This window comes from Hippopotamus amphibius, chromosome 17 (genome assembly GCF_030028045.1).
Source record: "Hippopotamus amphibius kiboko isolate mHipAmp2 chromosome 17, mHipAmp2.hap2, whole genome shotgun sequence".
Classification (NCBI taxonomy): Eukaryota; Metazoa; Chordata; class Mammalia; order Artiodactyla; family Hippopotamidae; genus Hippopotamus; species Hippopotamus amphibius.
Window position 1 is genome coordinate 25033851 of NC_080202.1, and position 27723 is coordinate 25061573.

The 27723-nt window shown below is 47.0% G+C and overlaps 1 protein-coding gene across 2 annotated transcripts in view; it reads right to left on the reverse strand.

Moving 5' to 3' along the window:
• YPEL2 (yippee like 2) overlaps positions 1-27723 on the reverse strand; it is a 56490-nt gene that overhangs the window by 19025 nt on the left and 9742 nt on the right. For both annotated transcript variants that reach the window (XM_057715339.1, XM_057715340.1), the window contains one exon: positions 16039-16352. In XM_057715339.1, coding sequence (XP_057571322.1) covers positions 16039-16155 — 117 coding nt within the window. In that variant the 5' untranslated portion in view covers positions 16156-16352. The remainder of the gene's footprint in view (positions 1-16038; positions 16353-27723) is intronic.

Consider the following 27723-nt stretch of genomic DNA (forward strand, 5'->3'; position numbering starts at 1 on the left):
ATTTGCTATCAGCCATCTGCCAAGCAGGAAGTGCTACTCAGATCTATTTTTAACCATCTTCCCTAGGCAAAGGCTCCTGGGAGAATGCAGAGGCCAGGCTTATTCCAAGAGAAACATTTAATTGCTACCTTTCTGTACACATTTTTAAAATCGTCTCTCGATACTCTGGATATCATTTTAAATATATTCTGGACACCAACTTCTACACAGAGGCCCAGGTTCTGTCACTGCGGCACCTACCTCCAAGGAGGCCGTGGTCGGAGACCTCTTCTTGGGAAAAATTACCTGAGACTGTTCGGGATATGGACTAACTCCACATATCAATCCCTACAACCAGGTTCCAGATATTTGCTTTGGTTGCAAACGAGGGGGAAGGAAGGAGAAGAGGTGGAAGTTTCAGCCCAGGGTACACATTCATTTCCCAAAGCAGTGAGGCTGACAAAGCTATCTGCAGACCTCCTGGTCACTCTCACTTTTATTTTAAGTGCATCTACCACTTGAGAAAGGTGAATTAACACCAGTTCATCTGGCAGCAACTCATCTGTGACTCAAGATATGGACTGGTTAAAGAAGAGAGAAAGGTTGCACCTCTCCTCCCGGGGGCCCAGCCTGTGCTGCGGCTGGTCCGCCCAGGCGCAGGAACATTCTGTCCGCTGGCTCCTTCCCCTCCCAACGTGCCGCAGCACTCGTGTCTCAGTTCCACCCAGCCCGAGGGATGGAACGTCTCTGTGAGGTCTGGACGGGGAGTCTGGCACGGCCATCGCTGATGATGCAGACGCGGAGCCTGGCTCGGGAACCCCTGCGTCCTCCCAGCCCACACTTTCAACACAGAGTTTCCTCGTCTCTTGACACGTACAAACGTTCAGCCTCCACTGTCCAGCCTAAGGTAAGGCCTAAGCATGTGTATAATTGTGCCTCAGCCAAGTCAAGTTCCATCTGCCAATAAAAGACGGGGGCCAGGCAGCTAGCCACCACCCGGGGCTTGCCCCGTCAAACACAAAACCGGGGAGCTGCAGGACCCACCGTGCCCCCGTGACAAAGGGGTCTGCCCCAGGTTTTACCCGCTTCTCCTCCCTCCTTCTTCCCTCGTCTTAGGAGCTTATCTGTCAGTGAGCAGCCGATGGGAAAGCTAAGCTGAAAGGGCACCTTGGCTGTGGGATCTTTGCCTGAGGATGTGAAATAAAAGACTGGGTATTTGGGGCAACTTCACACCAGTAGGAGCCCAGCCAGAGGGCCAGGGAGGAAGGGACTGAATAGGCAGACATGTGCTTCACAGGAGATGGAACTCCCCTGGGCTGGCGGGGGGAGGGGGTGGGAGTGGGGAGGAGGGAGCAGGGCTGCAATCCCTCCCTTCAGTGGCGTGGGACTCTGCTCCAGTGAGCTGTGGCACACATGTCCCTAGAAGAAAAAAAAAAAAAAGGCCACTGCACAGGGTCACTCCCCCTGACCCAGCTGGACCACAAATCAATCAGGGCTTCTGAGCCCTGCTGACTCTCGAGTTCCTCTTCTTTCTGGTTTCAGGAGCAAAGGGAGTTCATCAGTAAACAGTTTAGGAAAGAATAACTCTTCTTCTGCCCCTGCTGAAGATCACCTGTGCCCTTCTCTGCCCCTTCCCCAGTCTGCCATGGCTGTACACGTCAGGAAACCCATTAACAAACGAACCAAAAAACATCCAAAGGAAATCTGGATGTCATGTTTGGTCCACGTGCTAAATCCCAGGAACAGGAAGATACCTGGAGACTTCAGAGCCAGGCAGACAGCCTGGGAAGGAGCAAGAGAGGGGGCTGGGCGAAGTTCCTCTGCTAATTCAGAGCAAGTAAAGGGCTACACAATAGAGCACTCAGGGGCATGGCCGGGGGGGGCGTGGTCACACCTGAATTCCAACTCTGGTTCTACCATTTCCTAGCAGCATCCCCTTGGTCAACTCCATTTGCCTAAGCCTCACTTTCTTCATCTGAAAATGGGAACAACAGGAGAAAAGGGAACCCTTCTGCACTGTTGGTGGGAGGGTAAACTGGTGCAGCCACTATGGAAAACAGTATGGAGGTTCCTTAAAAAACTAAAAATAGAGTTGCCATATGATCCAGCAATCCCTGGGCATATATCTGGGGAAAATTCTAATTTGATACATGCACCCCAATGTTCACAGAAGCACTATTTACAATAGCCAAGACATGGAAACAGCCTAAATGTTCATGACAAATGAATGGATAAAGAAGATGTGGTACATGTATACAATGGAATACTACTCAACCATTAAAAAAAAAATGAAATAAATGCCATTTGCAGCAACATGGATGAACTTGGAGGCATTATGCTAAGTGAAGCAAGACAGAAAAAGATAAATATCATATGATATTACGTAGATGTGGAATCTAAACTTATTTACAAAACAGAAATAGACATAGAAAACAAACTAGTATACTAAAGGGGATAGTGGGGTGGGGAGAGATAAATTAGGAATGTGGGATTAACAGACACACATTACTGTGTATAAAATAGGTAAACAACAAGGACCTATTATATAGCACAGGGAACTATACTCAGTATCTTGTAATAACCTATAATGGAGTGAATGCCTCTTTAAATCTGGTGTCCTAGGTGACTTGCTTCCTTCCCCCAGCAGGGGCTCTGATTCCCCATCACATTCAAATCTACAGAATAGGAATCTCTGGAGGTTAGACCTGGAAACCAGCCTTTTTATCCCCGGTTATTCTGATGTACTGTCAGATTTGGGAATCACTGCCTAAGAATCCCTATATTCCATTGCCAGTTTCTTTTTCTTCTTTGTCTTTTTTTAAAAAATATTTATGCATGTATGTGTGCAGATATGCATGTATGTATTTGGCTGCTCCAAGTCTTAGTTGCAGCACGTGGGATCTTTGGTTACGGCATGCAGGATCTAGTTCCTGGACGAGGGATCAAACCTGGGACCCCTGCTTTGGGAGTGCAGAGTCTTAACCACTGCACCACCAGGGGAGTCCCCCAATGCCAGTTTCAACTACTCTCATGCCCTAAAAGACATGAAGATTGCTGAAGCCACTTATTTTCCCCCTTCGCTTTTCCCTGTCCTAAACTTCAAAACTACAGCAAAGCCATCTGAATTCTGCAACTCATTTCTCACTTTAAAGTAATAGAAAAACTCATACTTGTAGGGTTGCAACTGCCAGCTTATGATGACTCAGTCAGTGAGCCTCAAGAAGCCAGGAGGGTCACATGAGAGGGAGTACCTCACCCAGAAAAGCAAGGAACACAGGTCCTGGAGTACTGTTAAAGGCCCTCTTCTCAGTTATGGGTGCTTGGTGTTTGCCAATGATTTCTCTGGTTGCTGTTTAGCTGAAGCCATCATCAGGAAGGGACTGAGCCTGGTTATTAACTACAGTCGCTGGCTTAATTATCGGTGCTTATTAACTTTATACAATATCCTCATTCCTCTTCGCACAAAGATCATGGATATATGGTTTGCTGAAGCTAAAGAGAAGTTGAGTGCGATCTGAACCAAATGCTGTCACTCCCTCGCTTAAAAATTTTTTGTGGCTCCCCCACAGCATGCAGCATGCAGAACTGAGTCTAAACTCCTTAGCCGGGCCTTCTGTGATGCATCCCTGCGTCCCTCTACATGCCCTCCCCATCTCTCACCTGGTCCCCTAGGCTGGATCGCCTGTAGAATACTTGTATGCCTCCGCTCAGGATGGACTCCCCCTTCTTGTTCGCTAAGTAAACACTCATCTTGCTCTTCGCCCGAATAATCACCTACCCAAAGACTGTGTTTCACTGCATCGTAGAATAGTTCACCTATTTGTCTTCCCCACTAGATCACGATCTACTTAAGGGCAAGAATTTTGTTGCGTCCATTTCTGTATCCCAAATACAGCAGTACTCAGTATATGCTGAATGGTCAGAGAGGATACATGCCTTATCCAATGCCACCCTCAACCGTTAGTGGCAGAGCCAGGCCCTAGAGCAGAGGTGGCCTGACCCTTCATTCAGGGCTTTTAAGGTGGTACCAATGACTCGCCATCCACAGGGCCCCACATTGTTTTCCTGCATAAATGATGAGATTGTGTGACATTATGTGCTCTGCCTGGCTTGGTCACCCTGTAACCTCTGGTGGAAGCCAGTGTGCTAGATGGCTGAGGCTGAAGTTTGGCCTGTGCGGTAGAATTCTCTGGTGTCAATCAGACCCTGCCTAGTACATCAACTCCTATACTATCCTCACCAAATACAGCCCCCATGTTGACCTGGCACACCTCCTGAAATCACAGAAACTCATTTCTCCAACACTCACTTCACAACAGTCACTCCAGTCATCTATTCAGGGGTCAGCAAACAATGCATTAGGGCCAAAATGGGGCCTCTGAATTGTTTTGTAAATAAAGTGTAACTAGAACACAGTCAGGCTCCTTTGTTTATGTATTCGCTATGGCTGCAGAGTTGAAACCATATGGCCAGCAAAACCTAAAATATTTATGATCTGGCCCTTACAGGAAAAGTTTTGCTGACCCCTGATCTAGCTGAAGGAACAGGGAATGGAAGACTCCAAACAGCCCTTCCCTTCTACCAAGAGACTGGCTGCCCCCAACTGGCTTTTGCATGATGTCATTTCTTTTTTTTAAGCACTGGTTACAGGCCTGGAATCCAGGAGGAGATTTTGCCTATCAGAGACACACAGGGGCCTGGAACACCTAAGCATAAGACCTGGCATTTAATGGTGCTCAAGAAATGTTTATTAAGTAAACAAACAAACAAAGGCCTGGGAAGTCAGCTAGTCTGTGCCCTGAACAAAGGTCCATCCTCCCTCCCGTCAGTTTCAAGGTGACTAGTCACAGGTGCCTGGCAGCAGCCTGGTGACCTAGATTTGTCAGACCTTATCTTATCGGCTTTCCTTCCTCGGTGTACTTACCCAACACCTGCCCCCACAGTGCCCAGGGCAGACTGACCTGTTGTTTTTATAGAGAAGGAGACAGACTGGGAGGAGCTCTCCTCCCCCACAGATACACTTGGATTTTTTTTCTTTCTCCTGCTAAGGGGAGGATCAAGATGTATGGAGACTTGGAGCTTAAAGGAGCTCCAGGAAGTCTGGTTTTTCTCACTTCCTCTCTCCTTAGGTTTCCTGGGTGAATTTGTCTGGGATGAGCCTTAAAGCCTCCTCAGAGCCCTACCTGTCATTTGAAACATTCAACATGTAAAGGGGAGGGGCCAGCTGTGGGTAAAGTAAGCAAGGCAGCCACCATCCAATGGTGAGAGGCCTGGTCCTAAGAACAGACATTCCTCCAAAGACACATCAGAGAACACTGAGTCTCATTCACTGGCCACCTCAAGCTGCAAGAGCCCAGCTGGCAATTTTACAGCTTGCGCTGACACTGCAGGGGAAGCAGGGGCAAAAAGATGTACACATTTGGGCATCTCATGAAAATCAGGCAAATTGGATAGAAAGCATATGGAAATGTTGGCTTCTCAGCTGCTCCAGACAACCCTGGGTACCAGGCTCAGGATGGAACTCCCCACTTGTGCTGCTACCAGCTTCTTCAGACGGTGGGCTTTCCAGCAACCAAAAGATTCTGGGTACAAGCTGGGCAAGGGCAAGGTATATATCTGGTTGCCATTGTATCCCTAGTATCTAACAGGTCAGAGGAGCTCACTGAATGTGGAACTGGCAGGGCTTAGTGCAGGAGGTTTCACACCAAGACCTTTGGTTTTGGCAAGGAAATGCCTCTCTGGGCCCCTCATTTATCTGTTAGAGTTGAAGTTACCGTGAATGCTCTTGGTGGGACCAGTCCTAACAGGTAAGAAAAGGAATTTCCCCGGCCCCCCAAAGATAATTTTCCTTTTGACAACCATAAACTGTCCCTTCAAAGATCCAAAGGTGTCAGGGGCGAGGGGGAGGGGAGAGTCAGTGCCACCTGCTCTGCCTCTTGACATCACTGTGGTCTGGAGGGGAGGGAGTGTATGGGCGGATTAGATGTTGTTGTTTTTAGCAGCAGCTGGCGGAGCTGTCTCCTACTCTCTTCCTTTCCTCGCTCCTCCTCCCCTGAGTCACTGTCCAGCCACCAGCAACAGGCAGGGAAGCGGGAGACACGCAGCTACGGTCCTCCTTGGCTAAACAGACCTGACCCCCAGGTCAAACCCTCCCCTCAGGAGCTGGCTGAGTGCTTTGGAAACAAAGGTATCAGAGATTTTCTTTTTGGTTTTGTTTTTTAAAGATAAGAAAAATGGCTTCATTCAAAAGAATGTCGTCGCCCCACCCCCACCGCGGAACATCACAGGGTGAACCAAACCAACAAGCAACTCTCAGACCAGAATTCTCTTCCAGCTGCCTGGGCTGCTGTTGTCACGGTAGTTTGAGGTCTCTGTAACTGGTTGATGTGTGGTTCAGAGGCAAAATAATCACCAGGCTGACTGGAAGGGAAGGGGGCAGGGGCAGATTTTTCCATTTAAATTCTAGAGAGGTCGACTTCCCTGGTGGCGCAGTGGCTAAGAATCCGCCTGCCAATGCAGGGGACAGGGATTCGAGCCCTGCCCCAGGAAGATACCACATGCCACGGAGCAACTAAGCCTGTGCGCCACAACTACTGAAGCCCTCATGCCTAGAGCCTGTGCTCCGCAACAAGAGAAGCCACTGCAATGAGAAGCCCGTGCACCACAACGAAGAGCAGCCCCTGCTCACCGCAACTAGAGAAAGCCCTTGTGCAGCAACTAAGACCCAACACAGCCAATAAAATAAATAAATAATTTATTTAAAAACAAATAAAAAAAAGAAACTGAATAAAGAAAAAGAAGGATTCTCCAGCCAAGAGGAACTATAGGAGGGGAGATGGGGTAGGATTTACCACCAATATTACTGAGACCCAGAAAATAGTTGCTGCCAAAGGAGCTACCCAGGTCAAGCTATGGTAAAGAAGGCATAAACATATCTAGACCTGTATCCCATTCGGCTTTTTGCGACCCCAAGACCTTAGGCAAGTTACTCAATCCCCACCTTGAAGGGCTGTTGTAAAGTAAGGAGTCCCTAGCACATAGTAGATCTTCAATAAACAGTAGTTAATAACAGCAATGCAGATTTTTCATCCTGTGTTTTTTATGGCACCAAAACAACCTCATCTGTAACATTCTTCTGCCCTCCATGGTGAGCCTTACATTCCCATGTACCCCAAAGATCACAGGCTCTCTGAGTGTAGGAATGATGTTGGCTTCTTCTCCCTATCCCTATCACCCAGCCTAGGCCCGGCATGTTATCTGAAACACAAAAAAATACTATTGAACTAAACAATCAGTGTATGACGGTAGATTCCAACCAGGCCCCAAAATAGAAATAGCCAAAGAAGCAATGGTACAGCTTTACCATTCCAGAGACCTAGGGAGTGCCGGTGCTCAAACAAAAATGTAGGTGCAGGGGTCCTGCATCTACTTCTTGCTTTCCAGGGAGAACACCCTCCTGAAAAGAGTTTGGATTTTCACGAGGAACACAAGCTTGCAATCACCAGCGTCCTTGCTGAATGCCGAGACACGAATGTACAAGCCAATCTGAGGACTAGAAACGTACAGGCATTTGCAAACCACAGAGTTAATTTTCAGGGTACGCCTCATAGCTCAAGTCAACATTTCCTTTTGGTATTTAAAGCAACCACAGAGAAAGGACCACATTTGAGCAGATTGGTGCTCCAGCTGCCTGCAGTCTGCAGCAAAAACACAGATGATTCACTCGGCTGGGTCCTAGCAGCTCCTTTGATGATAAACTGGTGGGCAATTCTACTTATGCCCAGACCATTAATTTCCACAGACTATAGGACAGGTCTGCCTCCCGTGCAAAGAGTGTGACTTCCTGAACTCAATTCCTCTTGTTCCTGGCTATAAATGACAGAATTTTTCTAAGCCCTAGAATGCTTGTAGTTCTTTCCCAAGCAGTGGTCAACAAGTCTGTGATGAATGATCACCACTTGCCTGGACCACCTGCGATGCATATACACTCATTTTCCCTTTTCTAATCTCTTCAGCAGTTCACCTATCTGCCATCTGAAAGCAGAGCTCTGGGCATGTCACTACTTCCTCTTAAGTCTTCAGGGGCACCCAACTGCCAGCAGGATACAGAATAAAGTCCGAATTTCTATTCTTCCAACAACGTGGCTTCAGCTTACTCTTTCAATCCATTTTCACACAGCTCCTCAACATGCTACCCAGAAGAACGGCTCCTCCCCACACACTCCTGGCCTCACCTCTTTGTCCATGATGCTCCTCTACCAGCCTCGCCCCACCCATTTCCACACACCTAGGTTCCTGCTTCAAGGTACATCTCAGTGTCACTTCTACAAAGCCGTCCCAGAACTTCTGTTTCTAGACAGATGGATCTTAAGGGGGTTTTTGTGTTTGTTTGTTTGTTTGTTTGATCAACAACCCTTTGAGAACCTAATGAAAGCTGTGGAACCTTCCCTAGAAAAATACACACACACAAAGAATTAAACATACAATTTCGGAATCCCTTGAAGCCAGCCCATGGACCCCAGATTAAGAGCCCTTTATTCTGTCTCTACTTTAGAGAACTAATAGTGATTCGCTCAGATATTCACTGAAAATTTACCAGTCTTTAGGAGCTAGAGATACAGAGATTGACGTCACAATAATCTCCACAAATAGTTCACAGGCAAACGGGAGACATTTATCGTTATACTGTGATAAATGCTTTAAGATAAACATAAGGTGGGGAATTCCCTGGTGGTCCAGTGGTTAGGACTCATTGCTTTCATTGCCAGGGCCCAGGTTCAATCCCTGGTCAGGGAACTAAGATCCCACAAGCCTCACAGCGTGGCCAAAAAGAGAGAGAGAGACCACCTAAGATAAACATAAGGTGAAGGACAGCCATCCCACTGTGTCTGCAGGGGATTCTCAAAATTCGAGGATGCTCAAGTCCCTTATATAAAATGGCATGGTATTTGCATATAAACTACTCTACTTTAAATCATCTCTAGATGACTTATAACACAAATACAATGTAAATTATACGTAAATAGCTGCCAGCGTGCATGCGGCAAATTCAAGTTTTGTTTTTTGGAACTTCCTGGAATTTTTTTCCGTGATTTTTTTTTTTTTTTAATTTTTTTTCTTGGCTGCGTTGGGTCTTTGTTGCTGCGTGCAGGCTTTCTCTAGTTGTGGTGAGCAATGGCTACTCTTCCTTGCAGTACCTGGGCTTCTCAGTGGGGCGGCTTCTCGTTGCAGAGGATGGGCTCTAGGCTCATGGGCTTCAGTAGTTGCAGCTCTCGGGCTCAGTAGCTGTGGCTCTCGGGCTCTAGAGCGTACTCTCAGTAGTTGTGGTACACGGGCTTAGTTGCCCCACGGCACGTGGGATCTTCCTGGACCAGGGATCAAACCCATGTCCCCTGCATTGGCAGGGGGATTCTTAACCACTGCGCCACCAGGGAAGTCCCTCCCCAAATTATTTTTGATCCACTGTTGGTTGACTCCTCAGATGTGGAACTGTGGATACAGAGGGCTGACCGCACAAACTGCAAGAAGGGACGACTTATGGGGGAGTGACCAAGATGGTAGAGTAGGAAGACCATGAGCTCACCTCCTCCCATGGGTGCATCTAAATTACAACTACTTATAGAGCAACTACAACCACCTGGGGAATGACCTGAGGACGAGTAGAAAGACCTTCTACAACTAACGACATAAAGAAGGAACCACAACCAGATGGGACTTGAAGACGACCAGAAAACACCTTTGCGGGTCCTTTCCCAGAGGCTCCTACCTGTGGGAACTCACACCGTTCACTCCATGGAGACATGCTATGTGGCTGAGCATCATCTCCTCCTCTATCTAAAGACTCAAGTTGGAACCCACAATAAGGGGGCTGCACATGGAGGCTTTGGAAGAACCAAGCTGAATACTGACTCTGATCAATGTGACTGAAGACATTCTTGAGCTGGATGTTGTGTCTGTAGAGGATGACTGGCCCCCTGCTCTGGAGGACTAGCTTTCAAATTTGGAAACAAATAATAGGGTCTTGTGGCGCAAGGTGGACATCCGTTCAGCACACGCTGCAAATGGCTGTTGACCCCCCATGCTGGTGTCTTGGAAACGACTTGGATCATGTTGACCTACATATTTTAAATTTGTTGTAACATCTTGGGACCTATACACGCGTATATTTTGTGTTACATTGTTCTAAGGAAAAAGAAGGGATGGCTTAATAACCTATTATCTCTCCCAACTAGAGGGAAGGTTCTTGAGGATAAAATCCTTGAGGATAGTATGATGCCCAGTACAGGGCCTCTCCCCCACCCCCCTCCACATTACGTATTTAGTGTTCGTGCAATAATAGAACAGAGCCAAGGGGGCAGAAGAGCAAGTTATAGGCACAGTCCCCACTGCCATCACCCACATGTACCAGAGGCCTCTGCGATCCAGTTAAGGTGGTTCCAACCTTGAACAATTATGCTACACAAATTACACCAGCCTAACTTCGGGCTTCTCTCACCCTGACTTGATTCAATCTCTGTCCCCATGGGGAGAAGATGCCGTAAGATGTTGTATCTTATAAGCTCTAAGTAGTTTCTTTTCACCAAGAAACACTATAAACTAACCACATTCCTTTGTTTGGAGATTTGCTGTAGACGTGGTTCACCTGTGACCCTAGCTCATCTGCTCCCTTCCAGAACTAACACTTCATTAGCAGATTAGGCCTTTCAGAGATCAAATAGTTGAGGGAAAGAAGTAAGTAATTTTAGGTTGGATATGTGATTTTCTTTACAAAAGCTACATTGATTGAATGTGTGTTTAAAATGGGCTTATTGGTGTATGTTGGAACTCTTCCATAATTTATCACTTCTGCCTTTACTGCACCTCAGAAATGCTCTTTAAGAAACTAACATACACACAACAGTGCTTTGCAAACATTGCAAAAGAAGCAAAGGCACCCACTATATAGTATGGGTCCTGCAATGGTGACCGTTCTCAACCTTTTGTTTCTTAAAACCCATCAACCTCACTCTGGTCCTAGATCTCCACTATTTTAGAAACAAAAACAAAAAAAAGGACACTTCCAATGAGATAGATATTTACAGGTTTACAAGCAATCTGGCTTTTTCCCCTCCTGCTAGAATAGAAAAACTAATTTTACTGAATTATGATTTTTATAAAACAATTGTCATCCATTGGATACCAAAATCTCTCAATTAATAAAATTCAGTTTCACATATATTTTGCAAGCAAGATAAGCTCACAGAACTATCTTCGAAAGCCATATCTTATTGCATATGTTCTTTAGGAATCATGGCACTTAATGTGACACAGAAGTCACTGACACAACTAATACTATCTGATGTCCACTATAACATTTTCCAGGGCACCTAGAGGAAAAGAAATGAGTAGATTTTTTAAGAAATTCTGTTCCCGAATTTATTTGTTACATAAAGTCTTTTCAGGACACATATAACTGCATTAATATTTTGGAAAGTTAGTTTTATTGCTTTAAAGACATTAAAGACAAGCTGGTGGGTGGTGGGGATTAAGAGAAACAAATCCCTGACACACAGAGTTGACAGGATGGGACAGTACCTGCTCTTTGTCCACAACCTCTAAATCATTGTGTTGGGGGTACAAGACTTTTTGAGAGTCACTGGTATAGAACACTAGCGCTCTGAAGCAGAGGTGGAAGGCCAGGGGCAGAGTGAGCCTCTCGGCAGCCACCAGATCAATACAAGCTCTCAGTCTTCACGGCATCTTCCTCCCTGACACTGTTCTCAAAGCAGTGCTTCGACTGACGTCTAGGCAGGAAGGAGAAACTGAAATGCCACCACTGTGAGCCCAATGGAACCCCACAGGGAACAAAAAGAACCTGCTAATTAGGCTGCAGCCCCAGAAGGAGGCCCAGCTCCTCATACAGAGAGCAGTTGAGGGGTGTGAGCTAGAGATGCCCAGCCCTGAGGTGGGTACCTCAGGCTGGTCACTGACTTGTCCACTCCACAGCCTCCAACAACCTTCCTCTAAGAACCCAGGGCACTTAGAGCAACCTGTGTCTTGGAATGAAGCCTCCATCCCCAAAGTGGGTTCATGATAGATTAATCCAATTCACCATTCTTAAATGGCCTACTTACAATGCCACTGAAGGGCTGGCAGAGGGGAGGTAAGGGCAGGACTACAGACAGACAATTTTTATGGAAAAGCTTTGTGAAGATCCAGGTTTCCCTAATAGACAGCATCCACTGAAATGAGTATTACATTGTTTTCACTGGGTGCAACTAACTGCTCCAATTGAAACCATTATTATTTTATAACCTAAGTGTATTTTTATACTGTGACTTGCACCATTAAGTGAGAAACAACAGCATGAGCAACTCCTTGTGCCAACTCAAAATACCTTTGCGTGCAAACACTTCAGCATTTAGACCACAACACCCCCTAAGAAAGAAATTGTAGGAGGCCTCAGCACATTCCCTAGATAGTTCTGTCATCAATTCAAAAAGCACCCCCCACCCCACTGCATCCCTCAAGCATCCTACAGAGCAAATGCTGTTACCTTTCTGCCCACACACACACCTTTTCTGTCCTTCTCTTTGGTCCTTTGCTGCCTTATTGTCTCAAATCCAATTCCTGTGCTCCAGGTTCTAAAATGAAACTATCTTGGCTAAAGTAAATTTCCTCGGTGTCAGGCAGTAACAGTTCCCTCCACCTCACCTCCTTGCCTTTTTTTTTTTTTTTTGGGGGGGGGGGGACATCAAGGCCAAGAGAAGCAAAGGGACTACTTTATATTTGCATAGAGCTTTGTGATTTGCAAACCACCCACACATCCATGATCTCATCCAGCCTCCTAACAACCCAATGATGTAAACCTGCTCCCCCCGCACTCAAATAAGGTAAGGCTACCTCCTAGGACTGGCCACGGCACATAGGAAGCACACGACAAGTGCTAGGCACTAGCCATTAGACACAGCAAATATTATTTTACTCATTTTATTAGTGAGAAGCTGAGACTCAGAGGTTGGACAACTGATTCCAGGCAACGAGGCCTCTAGGAATCTAGAGCAAACTGGGAAGATGGAAAGCCTAGTGCAGAAGTCTTTCCACCACCACATCAACACAGACCCTAATTGTTTAAAACCTGACAACTACACATTTCCACGCAGGCTCAGCCATGCAGATAAGAAGGGAGCCTGAAGTTCTGATTCTGTTCCCAGCTCTCTGCGAGCTTTAGTTCGCTGGACCTTTGTGTTGCCTTCTCCATAATGAAGGCAGACTCACTTTTTTTTTTTTTTTTTTTTAAAAACAACCAAACAATGGAATGTCAAGCTTCCAGATGAAAGGCTCTGTTACAAGTACAAAGTATCATTTAATTACACTGCAGCTCCAGTTAGCTGCTTCCCAGCTCCTAACTCCCACTGGGTGGATTCTGAAACCACATAGGAGATTATGTCAAGAGGGGAGAACAGGAGAAACATTCTCTCCCTGAACTTTCTTAAATGGAAGAGAGAAACAAAGTGAAAAGAAAGGCCCATTTTCCAAGGAGGGGGCTGGGGCAACGATCTTTCCGTTAAGCGGACCTGCCTAAGAATCTATAGATTATTTAACGCCGGGGGTGGCTGTGCAATGAAATAAAGGAATCTTTGTGCAATGCCAGCCACAGCTCCCTCACTCTCTCCCCACAGTCAGGCACTTAACCCAACTCTTTAAATCATCAAGCTCTAATGCACCCCATCTGTGTACCGGTTGTAGCCAAAGCAACTGAAGACGGTGCTGACTTTGGCCTGGACTTGTAAAGGAGCCTTTCTGCCCCAAAAGGGGAAGGAAGGAGGACATGAGGCCAGCAGTCTTTCTTGCTCATCACTTGTCTTCTCCCGAGGCTCAAGAGCCATCCATCTGTTTATCTGATCATTTATTGAGTTCTTGCCACAGGTCAGGTTCTGACCCAGAGATACAAAGCTAGTAGGACATGGCCCCAGGAGGAAAAGGATGTCTAAGAGCTCCTAGGAGAGACAAAGGAGGTGAAGAAAAATGGATGCTCTTGGCTGAGTCACAGAGGCCTGAAATACTCCTATCTGCATATCCAGGGAATGTTGCTTAGTTCTAAATGGTTGGAACTTAGAAGCAAGGAACCATCAGGGGCCTGAACTCAAAAGCTAGGCTCCGCCAGATGGTCCAAGGCCATGTATACCAGGCCAAAGAGCTAAGACATCAACTCTGAAGGCCATTACCATCCCCACATATTCCCTTCTGCCCATCTCACAAGGCCCAGCTCAAATACCACCTCTTCCAGAGATTCTTCTTGAACACAAAGTAACTGCTCTCTTTTCTTTGAGGACTCAAGACCTTGAGTTCTTAGACAACTTGTATGAGTCTCAACTTCTCCATCCATATAATATATGACTAACATCATACAACTTAAAGGCTTCTTATGATGGTTAAGTGAGATAATACTTATCAACTGTTAATTAGCAGTTTTTAGTACACAGAAGGTGCTTAAATACAGTTCATGGTTACCTCCATTTCTTATGATACACAGCACTTCTTCCTGATATTAAAAAGATGTCTTGGCTTCCACTTTCTCTGGAGATTTCCAGAAATAAGACAACTCGCATTTTCCCTCCAAGCTTGCAGGCCCCCTTCCAAAGCAAAGAAGACTAACTCCTCTCTCCTCTCACTGACACAGGCTCCCCACATCCAAACTTCCAGACTCAAGGGGTTCCCAAAAGATCTAAGAGGAATCTGAGACAAGATGAGTTAGTTGACAGAGAAGGAAGCTACAGGGTGGCTGGAACACAAACAGCATAGAGGAGAATAATTAGCAGCAACCTAGAGAAGGGAAAATGGGCCAGAGTCCAGGACGCTGAAGGCTCCAGGGTTCAAGCTCTGTGGTAACCCCAGGCCCTGGTAGAGGCCTGGAAGGAGGAGTTCCATCCGCAGTCCTGATCTGAGAATCCCCGCTACCAGACGCGGTTGTCCAAGCAGCTCCTCCACTTCCTGTCAGGTCAGCCAGCTGGACGGGACTGCTCTGTAACTGCTGATCCTTCCTCCCTCTCTGGCTGGGGCTACCAAGCGAGCCAGAGGCAGGGAAAGTGATGCCGCCTTTTCTAGCGGTTCTTGTAAACAGATCAAGAACGCTAATTGTCTTTTAACTTAATCTGAGTCCGCATAAAGGTTTGTTTCTTTCTTTCTTTTTTTTTTTTTTTTTTACTTTAATGTCATGAAGTCCAGGTTCTGAAGAAGGATGCTTTTTAAAGGGAAAAATCCCCCATGAGCTCTTTTTCCTTTTCATGCAGCCTAGTAAAGCTGTTTCTCCTCCCTTAGGAAGGAACTTAGGGCCAGGAGGGAGAGAGCTCCCCTGCAAATGCTGTCTGAAGGAGCTAGTGTCTGGGCTGCACAACCAGGACGTCAGGTTTATTTGTTAATAATCTCCTCATCCCAGCTTCAGGAAGCAGTTGCCAAGGCTCCTCAGGGAAAATAGGGTTCCACTCCTTCTTCTGATTGTAAGCAAATGTCATGCCATGTTACCTCATTTAGAAGCCCTAAAGGTCCCCACGAGCCAGTGAACCAGCTCTTCACCAAGCTACTTCTGGTCCTCCCAAAGGCCACCCATTTTAGTAACTAAATTGTCTGGGAACCTTCCCTGGGGGCTTAAAAAGCAATATCCCCTCTCTCCTTTCAGACATTAACTGCTCCTACAAGAGACCACCTTTCTCAGAATTCCTTTCCAGGCAGGCAGCACCCTTCATCGCATTCATCTGCCAACCCAGCCCAGGCAAGCTGAGTGCAAGGGTCCAGTCACTCCTCAGCCCCTCTTCCATCCGGCTTGTAAGCTGCCAGTCCCCACTGCTGCCAACAGGGATGACATCGACTTTCTAAAGTTATAAATTAAACTAGTACACTTTCCCTTCGACTCCAAGTTATTTCTCAGTTGAGTAAGGCAGCCATGCGGGTCAGCCCTCCCTGGACAAAAGATGGAAAACAAATGTCCCCCTTTGGGAGAGCTTGTAAATGTCTGCAAACCCTGGAGCCAGAAGTGCCCTCCCCCGAGGTAGGCAACGAAGACCTGCAGGGAACATGTACCTTGGAAATAAGTTCATCATGATTGGCCAAGTGGGCTCTGCAGTGAATGCAGCTGTAGGTCCGGTGGCAAGAAGGCAGATATGCCTGGAAAGTCTTGGATCTTGTCATCTTCACCATTGGTGCTGCTGAGCGTGGGGTGAACTCCGGGGTGGCCCACGAGGCACTCCCACAGGATGGGTCGCACGGGAAACACCGGAAGACACAGGTAAAGGCCGTGGTTTGGCAGGGGGTGGGTGTGGGGCAGGCTCCACACGCTGGTGACGTCTTCAGAGGAAGGACCCTCAAGCAGAGGTCTAGGCCTGGTTCGCAGCAGCCTGCAGTGCCAAGATAAGGGGCATATCATTAGCTGATGGAGCTGGGCTTCCTGCAAAGCCAGTAGAGTTCAACTGCCCCCCAAGAGAGGGCAACATTTACAGGATAAAAGGACCCAACCCCCCCACCCCCCGTTCTTACACTGTGCCAAGATGCCCAATGAATAAGACAGGAACCAATGGCGATCCCACTATTGCTGCAAATTCTAGACCCAGAGGCTCAGTATCAACTCAGGGCTCTCAGGAGTTACCCTACCAACATCCAGCAAACTGGCAGGATCGCCATTCCTAGGGAGCCCTGGAGAAGGCCAGGCTTAAAGATATGCTACCTACAGGCCCAAGGAGAGGAGGACTCCTAAGGGTCCCCTTCTGATCCAACCAAGATAAATGGCTTAAAAGGTATGGTCTCTAGAGAGTCCCTACATCAACGATCGCAAGTGGATTTCTCATCCATTTCCAGATGCCAGGAGTCCTCCAGCACTTGAAAGCACCACCTGAAGAGGCAACAAACCCACAACCTTGTGCTTATGAACTAAGCATGGGATACAAAGGATCAAGTTCCCAACCAGCAGGATCTCTCATGGCTAGCTAGTCTTCTGGGGAGAAGTGATTCTCTTTGTAATACCTTGCCCAGAAGTGGAGGCTCGGCTCTTTTTTTTTAAGTCAATGAATGAAACTAGTGGCCTAATCAGACTCATGCATCTAAAATTCACAACAACAGTGAATCTGACCAGAATTTCTCTTCAACTCAAACTTTCCATTACTCATCCCACAGTCCCAAGCATTTCTCTTACCATAGCCTCAGCTTTTTTTTTTTTTTTTTAACTCTAATGGGAAACAAGGACACTGAGAAACAGGAGTGGCTCCTAGGGTATGTCCAAGTAAAGGTCTGAGGACAAAACCCCGAAGTCTGAGACCCACTCCGCTTCTCTGTGGCTCACATACCTGAGGCTTCTGGACCACCTGTTCCCTGGGCCTCACTAATGGGGGTGGTGTTCCCACTTGCCTACCTCCCAGGAGAGCCAGAGTGTTAATTAACGCCTGCGTCATGCTTTGAAGATAAAATTATTTGGAGAGACGGGGGCGGAAGACAAACAAAGTCAGATCTTCCTTTTGCTGGATTACGCCTGGGATCCATCTGGATGTCTGGAGAAAGCCCACAACCCACAGTCCTCTTTTGCCTTTAAACCTCACTGGAACCAAATCTTCTGCAGGGAAGCTGCCCTTCTCCCTGACATCCTTCCCACCAGAGCGTCACCGAAGGACTCTGTATAGCTTCCTGAGTGACCAACACCACAGGCCAGCACCCGGCGGAAGGACAGCAGTGATCACTCTCCCTTACCCTGCATGTCCCGGGAGCAGCTGAGCCAAGCAAGCTCCACGTCCAGGGTCACCAACGACACATGAGATGTCCAACTGCTGAAGGGATTCAGACCTACCGGGGCCCAGGCATAATGTCTTCCCTGCTCGGTCTCCCACCACTAATTTTAAAGATGAGTAATCAGATTAAACTGAACATCACAGAATTACTTGATGAATATGAGGGTGAGAATTAACCTCCCCAGCTTTGCCTCGGAGTCAGGCTTGGCCATAACAAGAGATAACACAACCCCTCGGGTCAGAGCCCCTGCGTCTCACCCTAGACATACACTGGAAGTGGTAAGGTGAGTTGTCAAAACCAAAGCCCTTGGTAGACCAATGCTGTTGGGTGTAGAAGTGTAACAGGTGGCAGAAAGAGCAAAATACCGTACTTGGGGTTTCCTGAAATATCCTTGAACGTTCCAGTACTCCTGTTCCACTCTCAGGAAGGACAGTATTTCCAGGAAGGCAAGGGGCGATAGGTCAGGGGGTAAGGAACAGGAAAGACAGAGGCAAGGGAAGCGAGCGGGAGGCTTGCCCCAGGTCAGCCACTTCTGAAGTCCACAGCCTTGGCTACCCGGTGTGGGGCAGGAGGAGCACTGGCCCCATCAGCCTTATACAAACACTGAGGGAAGGAAAGGAAACAATGAGCCCTGGCTGCCAGTCTGGGTTTATAGAGCAGCCGCAGAGTCTGTTTTCTTACACATGCAGACGGCTTCTAAATTATGCATTTCCCCAGAGTAGAATTATTTCTTTTCTCACTTCTCTTCTGTAGGAAACCCAAAAAAAGTTCACAGGCAGGAGTTTCTGGTTATGCTCAGCTTCCAATCTGAATCTCAAAACTTATTCCAAGATACCTTCTGGGACATCGGCATTCATAGTCTGCATTAAACGTATGTCACATACAAACACAAACGCACTCACACACACCACAGCTCTGAACTTCAAAAGAGAAAAATGAACCAAGCAAGCAACATCCCAGGCTGCCTGGTGCTAGAAAAGCCCCAGAGAGCTGCAGGCCTTGAACTTTGCTCTACAGTCACTCTGCTCCTCTCGCTCTTTCCTAGGAATTGACAGGCACCCACAGAAGGTGATTCCTTACCCAAGAAGGAAGAAAAGAAAAGGTGGCTTGCTGGAATATGCGTCTTGTTCAGCTGGTGCAGGGCAAACGAGAAGGAATGAGAGCAGGGAAATGGAAAGCAAGGTGAAGCAGGATCAAGAGGGGGTCCTTCTAGAGGACACGGGCTTTGGGGGGCAGAGGGGCGAAGGGGAAGAAGCTGGGATGAAGTGAGAGAGTAGCACAGACATATATACACTACCAACTGTAAAATAAATAGCTAGTGGGAAGTTGCTGTATAACAAAGGGAGATCAACTCGATGATGGGTGATGCCTTAGAGGGCCGGGACAGGGAGAGCGGGAGCGAGTAGCGGGAGGGAGGGGATATGGGGATATATGTTTAAATACAGCTGATTCACTTTGGTGTACCTCAAAAGCTGGTACAAGAGTGTAAAGCAATTATATTCCAATAAAGAGCTTAAATGGTCTAGAAACGTTAAACATAATTTTTTCCATTTGTACAGGGGTAACGCACTGTATTAAATATGTAAGGTCTTATCTACTTGGGTTTGATTACAGAAACTAATAAAGTATTCTCTAAATAAAAATAAATAAATAAATAAAGAGCTTAAAAAAAAAAAAGAAGAAGAAGGGGTCCTTGTGCCTGAGGAGAAAGGAGAGGACAGGCTGAGTGAGAGAAAAAGATGAGAGCTAGGGACCGAAAAATAGTCACCTATTACCATCTTCTTTCCTCTTAAGGGAAAATATTAAAAGCTGCTTCTTTAAAAATAAGTCAATTTTTAAAAAGGAAGTAAAAAGAAGTCAGCTTTTAGGAAGGAAGATGAAATAAGATTTTTTTTTTAAGGAAGAAATTAAGGGTATGAGGCTGCAGAACTCACCACACTCTAATTTTTGGACTCCGGTCCCTGTTAACGGGGCCACAGGCTCCATGGGGCTTCACGAGTCCAACCTGCTGAACATATTGTGGAGTCTAAATTGATTTCCAACAATAATCAAATGAGCTTGATATTTAAAAGCCTCAGGGCACGTGTACAAATTAAACACCATTTTAAGTGAAGTAATAATCCATCACAGTGGAAATTAAAGGAAGATTTGCTGCCACCCCCAGCTAGCTCCTGCTGCTCAGCATGGAAAGAAAAGATGTGACTCTTACAATTAAAAGCAAAGACCTTTGATACACCACTTGGAGAGCCAAACGCACAGCCCAGGATGCGCACAGCAAGCCTGGCCATCCCACCTCACAGGCTGGCCTTTCCCACAAAGAGCCACAACTGCAGGTGCAATCCAAATCAGAACCTTCTGAGTGTCCCTGGGAGGGAGGGGTGGGAGGCACGGATTCCTCAGATAAGTCAGGAAGGACCTGGGTAAATGACGTGGGGACAAGGCTGTGCCACCACGCACAGAGCCACGGAAACTGAGCAGGTGGAACTGGCCAGGGGAAGTGGCACCTCCGGCCACAGAACAGGACCGTCCTTAGGCTGCCTTTGTGGGGTGTTTTGGAGGAGGGAAGGTAAACACTGTCTGGAAAAGAAGTGGGCTCTGGAATCAGAAAACATCTCTACTCGATTCTAGCTGAGTGACTTTTGCAAGCTATTCAACCACTCTGACCCTCAGCTTCCCCAATTCGAATGAGACCAACATACACAGGGTTATGAGGATTAAATGAGATTGACGTAAGTGCATACACAGTGCTGACACACAAAACACACCAAAATTATAGCTATTATTATTTTTAGTGGTCAATGAATTAAAAAAAAAAAAAAGTTGGTACTTCCCTGGTGGTCCAGTGGTTAACAACCTACCTTCCGAAATAGAGACACAGATATAGAGAACAAACATATGGACACCAAGTGGGGAAAGCAGAAAGCAGGGGCGGGGGATGAACTGGGAGATTGGGATTGCCATATATACATTACTAATAAGAAAAAAATATCAAATTGTACACTTTAAATATATGCAGTGTATTTAGGTCAACTGTATCTCAGTAAAAGTTCTTAAAACAAACAAACAAACAAACAAAAAAGACTCTGCCTTCCAATGCAGGGAATGCAGGTTCGATTCCTGATTGGGGAACTAAGATTCCACATGCCACAGTGCAACTAAACCCATGTGCGGCAACTACTGAGCCTGTATGCGCTACAGCCCGTGTGCCACAACTAGAGAGCCCCTGCACCACAACTAGAGAGCCCCTGCAGGACGCCCAGGAAGCTCAGCTCGGTGCTCTGTGATGACCTAGATGGATGGGGTGGGGGGAGGGGTAGGAGGGAGGTCCAAGAGGGAGGGGATAGATATATACCTGTAGCTGATTCACTTCATTGTACACAGAAACTAACACAACAGGGATTTCCCTGGTCATCCAGTGGATAGGACTCCATGCTCCCAATACAGGGGGCCCAGGTTCAATCCCTGGTCAGGGAGCTAGATCCCACATGTATGCTGCAACTAAGGAGCCCATGAGCCGCAACTAAGACCCATGGCTTCTCCAGTGGCCATGCTCCCAAAGGCCCTAAAGCACTGCCAGGAACACAGCATTTCTGATTCACACAGCCCTGGCAGACCCCCAAGCCTCCCTTCCCCCTTAAATCCACGCTCTGCATTTCAGCCAGTGTTACGTGTTTAAAAAGCAGATCTGACCATGTCATCACTTTCATGTCCTTCAGAAAGGCAACACGGGAGAGTGGGTAAGCAGATAGCTTCTGGATATTTAACTAAAGAAAACAAAAATACTAATTCAAAAAGATCTACGTGCCCCTATGTTCACTGCAACACTATTTACAATAGGCAAGATATGGAAGCAACCTGTGTCCATCAAGAGATGACACAAGAGATGTATTATTGCTGACAACCATCTACCACTGATACCCATGAGTAGCTTCCGACTCCTCTCTCATACTCTATACTCCATTTTTTGAACTGACATTTCAGGATCTACCATGTGCAGGAACAGTCTCCTAAGGGCTCAGATTTGGCAACCAAACTCTCCGTAGCTCCCCCGAATAACCACACCTGCATTTCACCGTCTGTGGTTTTGCTGAGGCCATTCCCTCCACCTGACACATCCTTCCCACCTCATCAGGCATTTATTTGTCCATTAAGCCTCAGCTCAGGGACGTCCCTGGTGGTGCAGTGGTTAAGAATCCACCTGCCAATGCAGGGGACACGGGTTCGAACCCTAGTCCGGGAAGATCACACATGCCACAGAGCAACTAAGCCTGTGCACCGCAACTACTGAGCCTGCATGCCTCAACTACTGAAGCCCGCATGCCTAGAACCCATGCTCCGCAACAAGAGAAGCCACTGCAATGAGAAGCCCACGCACCGCAGCGAAGAGTAGCCTCTGCTCACAGCAATTACAGAAAGTCCACACGCAGCAACGAAGACCCAATGCAGCCAAATAAATGAATAAAACTATTTTTAAAAAACTGTAATTATCCTTTTCTGCCTTTGTATCCCCTATTAGAGGTAAGTGACAAGAGTGGGGACCACATTTTAATTGTTTCTGTACCCCCTGAACGAGGCAGTACAGAGCACACAGTAGCGGCCACTGTTGAACTGCATTCCCCATGCCGCCCCTTGCGCTGCGGACTCGACCAGTGCGCTCACCCGTGTGGGGAGCAGACGTGATTGAGGCCCCCCCTTCCCCCTGCCAGTAACAAGGCAGGACGCAGAGTAACTCTGGCGCCATGGAACCCTATTCTTCCCCAATAGCCCCCACTCAGATCCTGTGCTGAGATGCTCATAACTACAGTTCTTTTAGGCTATAGAAGATTTTTTTTTTTAAGTCCAGGGTGTTAATCAAAGGCCTGTCTTTGGCATCCATGCCCGTTTTTCACATTCACGGGGTCTAGGTTATATATAGTATAGTAAATATTATACATATATATCTGTTGAGGTAACAGCTTAACCATTTTCCAGCCTTTCCATCTCTTACTTATTGTAGGAACTCCTGGACAGCCTGAAGAGGACTTTATGCTGGCTTTAAGGACAGGAGGGTAGGAGCATGACTGAGCAGTCTGTTCCAGGAGAAAAGAGAGAAGCCCCGATTGGAGGCGGTAAGTAGGTGGCCGTGGAAAGGGGATAGGTGAGCCACTTCTGGGCCTGGAGACAGAAAAAACAGAGATAGAATGCCTGTGGAAAGCTTGTATCCCAGGTGGCAGCCCTCCTTCCTCATTCCTAATCTCACCAGAATCCTGGACCCAGGCCAGGGAGCAGAGAGACCCAGTTGCCACATGAGAGAAGTGGGTGGTGGTGTCGTCCCCTGGTGAGGAGGACAGGATTAGAGACAGATGGACTTGGATTCTGTTTTGGTTCTTCTCACTAGCTGCATCACCACTGGGCAAGTTGCCCAAAAGGGATTAACAGTGCCTACCTCGTGGAGGAGACAAAAGCATCAAATGACATAATGCAAGTGAAGCATTCAGCACAGCATCTGGCACATGGCTAGTACTCAATAGCCTTGATTAGCTGTGATCACCCTTACCAGCAAGGGAGAAAAAGCGCGGGAACCCTTCCTGTTCACAAGACCCAGATGAGCAGTGCTCCTGTCCGCCAGGTTGACTCATGGTGGTTACAGGGTTAGGCCTAAAGTAATCCACTCAAAGGTATACTGTGGTTTAAGTAGGTTTTGGTGGCTTAGCTGGGGATCTGACATTATTGCCGTATCATTCCAAACAACAGACCACTGCATCATTTAGTGCAGTGGAAGTTACCTCGGCACTCTGCAAGGACTCTACTAATCCCAGGATGGGGCCACTATTGAAAACTTTACTGAAACTCCGCTATCAAAACTGCCACGAGCTGATGTGCAACACACACTGGAAAAGCAATGCTATCCCTTCTCAGTTAACCACTTTACAGCTCTGGACCCAGGTGGTGCTTCAAATCCATCCAGCTGATAACAAAAACCAGTTGGGATATTCAAGAAACCACTCTCTTTCATAAACAAAACCAACCATTCATCTCTATCCTGGATACAGGGCCTAGTCTTGATTTCAGGGGGATTATCCGTCAGATGATAATCCTACATGATCTCTAGGATTCCTTCAGCTCTTAAAGTCCTGATTTCATGTTGTAATGATATCTTTGCCAGCTGAATCCTGCCCCACCCACCAACCTTCATTCTGTTAAGACCTTGATTTCAGCGAGGTCACAGAACATACCAGTCTTGCAGAGTCCACTCAGAGATGGCCGGACAGTGCTTTGCAACATCTGTTAGCAAAGCAATATATTTACCACATGGCCCATAGTTCAGCACTCTGCTGGGAAGGCCCTCATGTGAGGCTTACATCTGTTAGAACATCTGCACAGAGAAGAGGCACTTCCCCTTGAACATTCTGAAACTTGCATGTAATTTACTAGTTATTACATAGAAGTAGCTGTTGCTAGCTGGCCAAGAGATCAGGTATTACTTTAGGTTGTTTCTACAATTTCAACCAAAAATGATCTGTCAGAAGATTCATCACCAAGAACACTTGGCTAAAGTTTATCAATGGCTTCCCTCTTTTTCTCATACAACGCCAAGATCCAAAAGCGATTTAAGGTGGCTTACAAAAACATAACAAATACAGGGCTTCCCTGGTGGCAGAGTGGGTAAGAATCTGCCTGCCAATGCAGGGGACACGGGTTCATCCTGGTCAGGGAAGATCCCACATACCACAGAGCAACAAAGCCCATGCACCACAACTACTGAGCCTACGTGCCACAACTACTGAAGCTCGTGCGCCTAGAGCCCATGATCCATAACAAGAGAAGCCATCGCGATGAGAAACCCATGCACCACAATGAAGAGTAGCCCCTGCTCACCACAACTAGAGAAAGCCAGCATGAAGATGATTGCACTTGGTGTACCCCCAAAAAATAATAAATAAATAAAATTAATTTTAAAAAAATGATTGAACTTGGTGTAACCCCCCAAAAATAATAAATAAATAAAATTTAAAAGATGCAAAAAAAAAAAAAAAAAAAGACCCAATGCAGCCAAAAATAAAATAAATAAATAATCTTAAAAAAAAAACCAACAACCAATACAATACTATTAGATTAAGAAATTAGGATAGGGAGAATAAAAGAACAAAAGGAAGGTTAGGACACAGGTATGCATGCTATTAACTCACTAAACATTTATTGAATTTCAACAGCAAATTTGGCTTTGAGCTCCCCAGTAACCAAGGCAGGAAAGAAAATACCAGCAGTCATAAGGTTTATATTTGCTATGAAATAAAAGCATCTTGGTTGTTCAGGATACAGATTTTCCGAGAGACATTTATTTCTCCCATGGTGGTCGCAGGAGACCATGAGCAACCCGCGGACAGAGCCCCAGCACACACCAGCAGTTCCCACCATGCAACTCTCTTGCAAGACTTTCTTAGAGGCCCCTCCATGAAAATAGACACAGAAGGGACACCGAAGGGCAATTCAGTAAGAAGGATTCTACACGGGGTCAAATCAGGGCAGCCCAAGAACGTGGCTTTCTGATGGCCTGGCTAGATCCAGTGATATTGACTCTCCGGAGGAATGGAAGAGCTACAGAGCCTTCTGGCAATGCTCCATGAATATCATTTATCACAACCAGGCTTTTGAGCAACAAAAATATGGGCAGCCTCCAACATGCCAAGTCCAGACACTAATACTTTTGAATGCTAACACTATGGCCCTGGTGCTGCATACAACTCTCTCGTGGGCTGTTTTTTCCCTGAAACTCTGCTTTATGGGCCTCATCTTTGCCTCTCTGGGTTCTTCTGTCTCTGACTGAGCCTCAATCTCCCTGACTGCTCTTCCATCCTCCTCCTCCTTGGAGGCGCTTCTACCATATGCCTGACCCTCCCACGCCCACCCACCCCCGGCATTCTCATCCACAACCGAAGTCTTCTAAACACCTGTCTCCTGCTTCTGAACCCTGGATTCCTTCCTAAAGGGGGTCCCTTTTCAGCTCCTAGGAAGGCCCTTCAAACTCCCAAAGCCAGCACCAACGTTTCCCTTCCCCCTGGCTCCTATCCCCTTCACCCCCCTTCAGTTCCTTCCTTCTGAAGGCCCAGCTGCCCAAACAGGAAACACCCTTTATTCTCTCTCCCGCCTATGTCACACTCCATCTGTCCCCTAGACAGTTGGCTGTGCCTCTCAATTCACCCTCCCATTGCCATCCTCACAGTCACAGCCAGCAGCATGTGTGAGCCCCGTCCTCTCCCATCCTGAACTTCCTAACCTGGTCTCCCTGACTCAGCTCTTACCTCGCCAGCCCACTCTAGAATTCTATTTATGCAGCACAATCTGATCACATCTCTCTCATGTTTCAAAGCCTCCAGTGGTTTCCTAGCAGCCTACAGGGCAAGGTCCAACCCGTTAGGTGGCACCAAGAACCTGGGCCCAATTCTCCTTATCTTCTCATCACCTTCCCACTGCACTCCAAACCTGTTTCCCCAGCAGACCAAGCTCGTTCACTACCTTTTCTCAAGTTATTTCAGACTCCTACAAAGCCTTAACCTGTCTTCTCTGCCCATTAAATGCCTGCTCACCCCTTAATACCCAGCTCAAATAAGACCCTAAGCAGAGCTGGGGCCCCCCTTCTTCCAGCATGCAAAAAACTGTTCCCTGGGATGGCCCTTTAACACACCACTGTCGTGTGCCTGTCTCCCAGACTGGAAACTTCCTGCAGTCAGAAATCCAATCTTTACCCATCTTGGTTCCCCAGAACTCCTAGTATTCAGCACACTGGAGATTCTTTTTTTTTGGCTGCATTGGGTCTTCATTGCTGCGCACAGGCTTTTTCTCTAGTTGTGGTGAGCATGGGCTACTCTTTGTTGTGGTGCGCCAGCTTCTCAGTGCAGTGGCTTCTCTTGTTGCAGAGCACGGGCTCTAGGCACGAGGGCTTCAGTAATTGCAGCACACAGGCTCAGTAGTTGTGGCTAGCACTCTAGAGCACAGGCTCAGTAGTTGTGGCGCATGGCCTTAGTTGTTCCGTGGCATGTGGGATCTTCCCGGATCAGGGATCAAACCCATGTTCCCTACATTGGCAGGCAGATTCTTAACCACTGTGTCACCAGGTAAGTCCCACATTGAAGATTCTTTTTTTTTATATATATAAACTTATTTATTTATTTATTTATTCATTGGCTGCTTTGGGTCTCTGTTGCTGCACGCAGTCTTTCTTTAGTTGTGGCGTGTTGGGCCTACTCTTTGTTGCAGTGCACGGGCTTCTCATTGCCGTAGAGCACGGGCTCTAAGCACGTGGGCTTCAGTAGTTGCGGCACATGGGCTCAAGAGTTGTGGCTTGCAGGCTCTAGAGCGCAGCCTCGATAGTTGTGGCACGCGGGCTTAGTTGCTCCGCGGCATATGGGACCTTCCCAGACCAGGGCTTGAACCTGCGTCCCATGCATTGGCAGGCAGATTCTTAACCACTGGGCCACCAGGGATCCTGAAGTTTCTTGATAAATGTTCATTAACTGAGTAAAATGAGTGACCATCACTGGCACTGTGTGGCCCTGTAAAGCTGATATTTTTTAGTCTCCTTACTTTACCACTATCAGGTAAATTAAAGATATTGAATCCTGGGCATTACGTGGGACTCATACACCATTAATGCTCCACAAAGTTCAAAAACTAGCAAACTCTTTAAATGATATAAACTTACTTGGGCTGGCAGGAGTCTGAAACTCAGGACTGTGGAGCCATATTTCTGATGGGCCACACCACAAGAGCCTCTGATGCTTGTACCCAGCTGCTGTCTGATAGGAAATATTTCCCATTCTGCCTCACCTGGCCCTTCCTGCCATCTCTGTGTCCCACCTAGGGCAGCTTCCCAAGGGACCCTCCCCAGGTTGGCAGTGGCTTCAGGACCCCTAGAGAAACGCTTCCAGAGTGCCCCCCACCCCCTCCAAAAAAAAGGCAGTCTGAGCTGCTGCTCTAGGCAAGACTGAGTTAGAAAATGCAGTGTCAGACTTG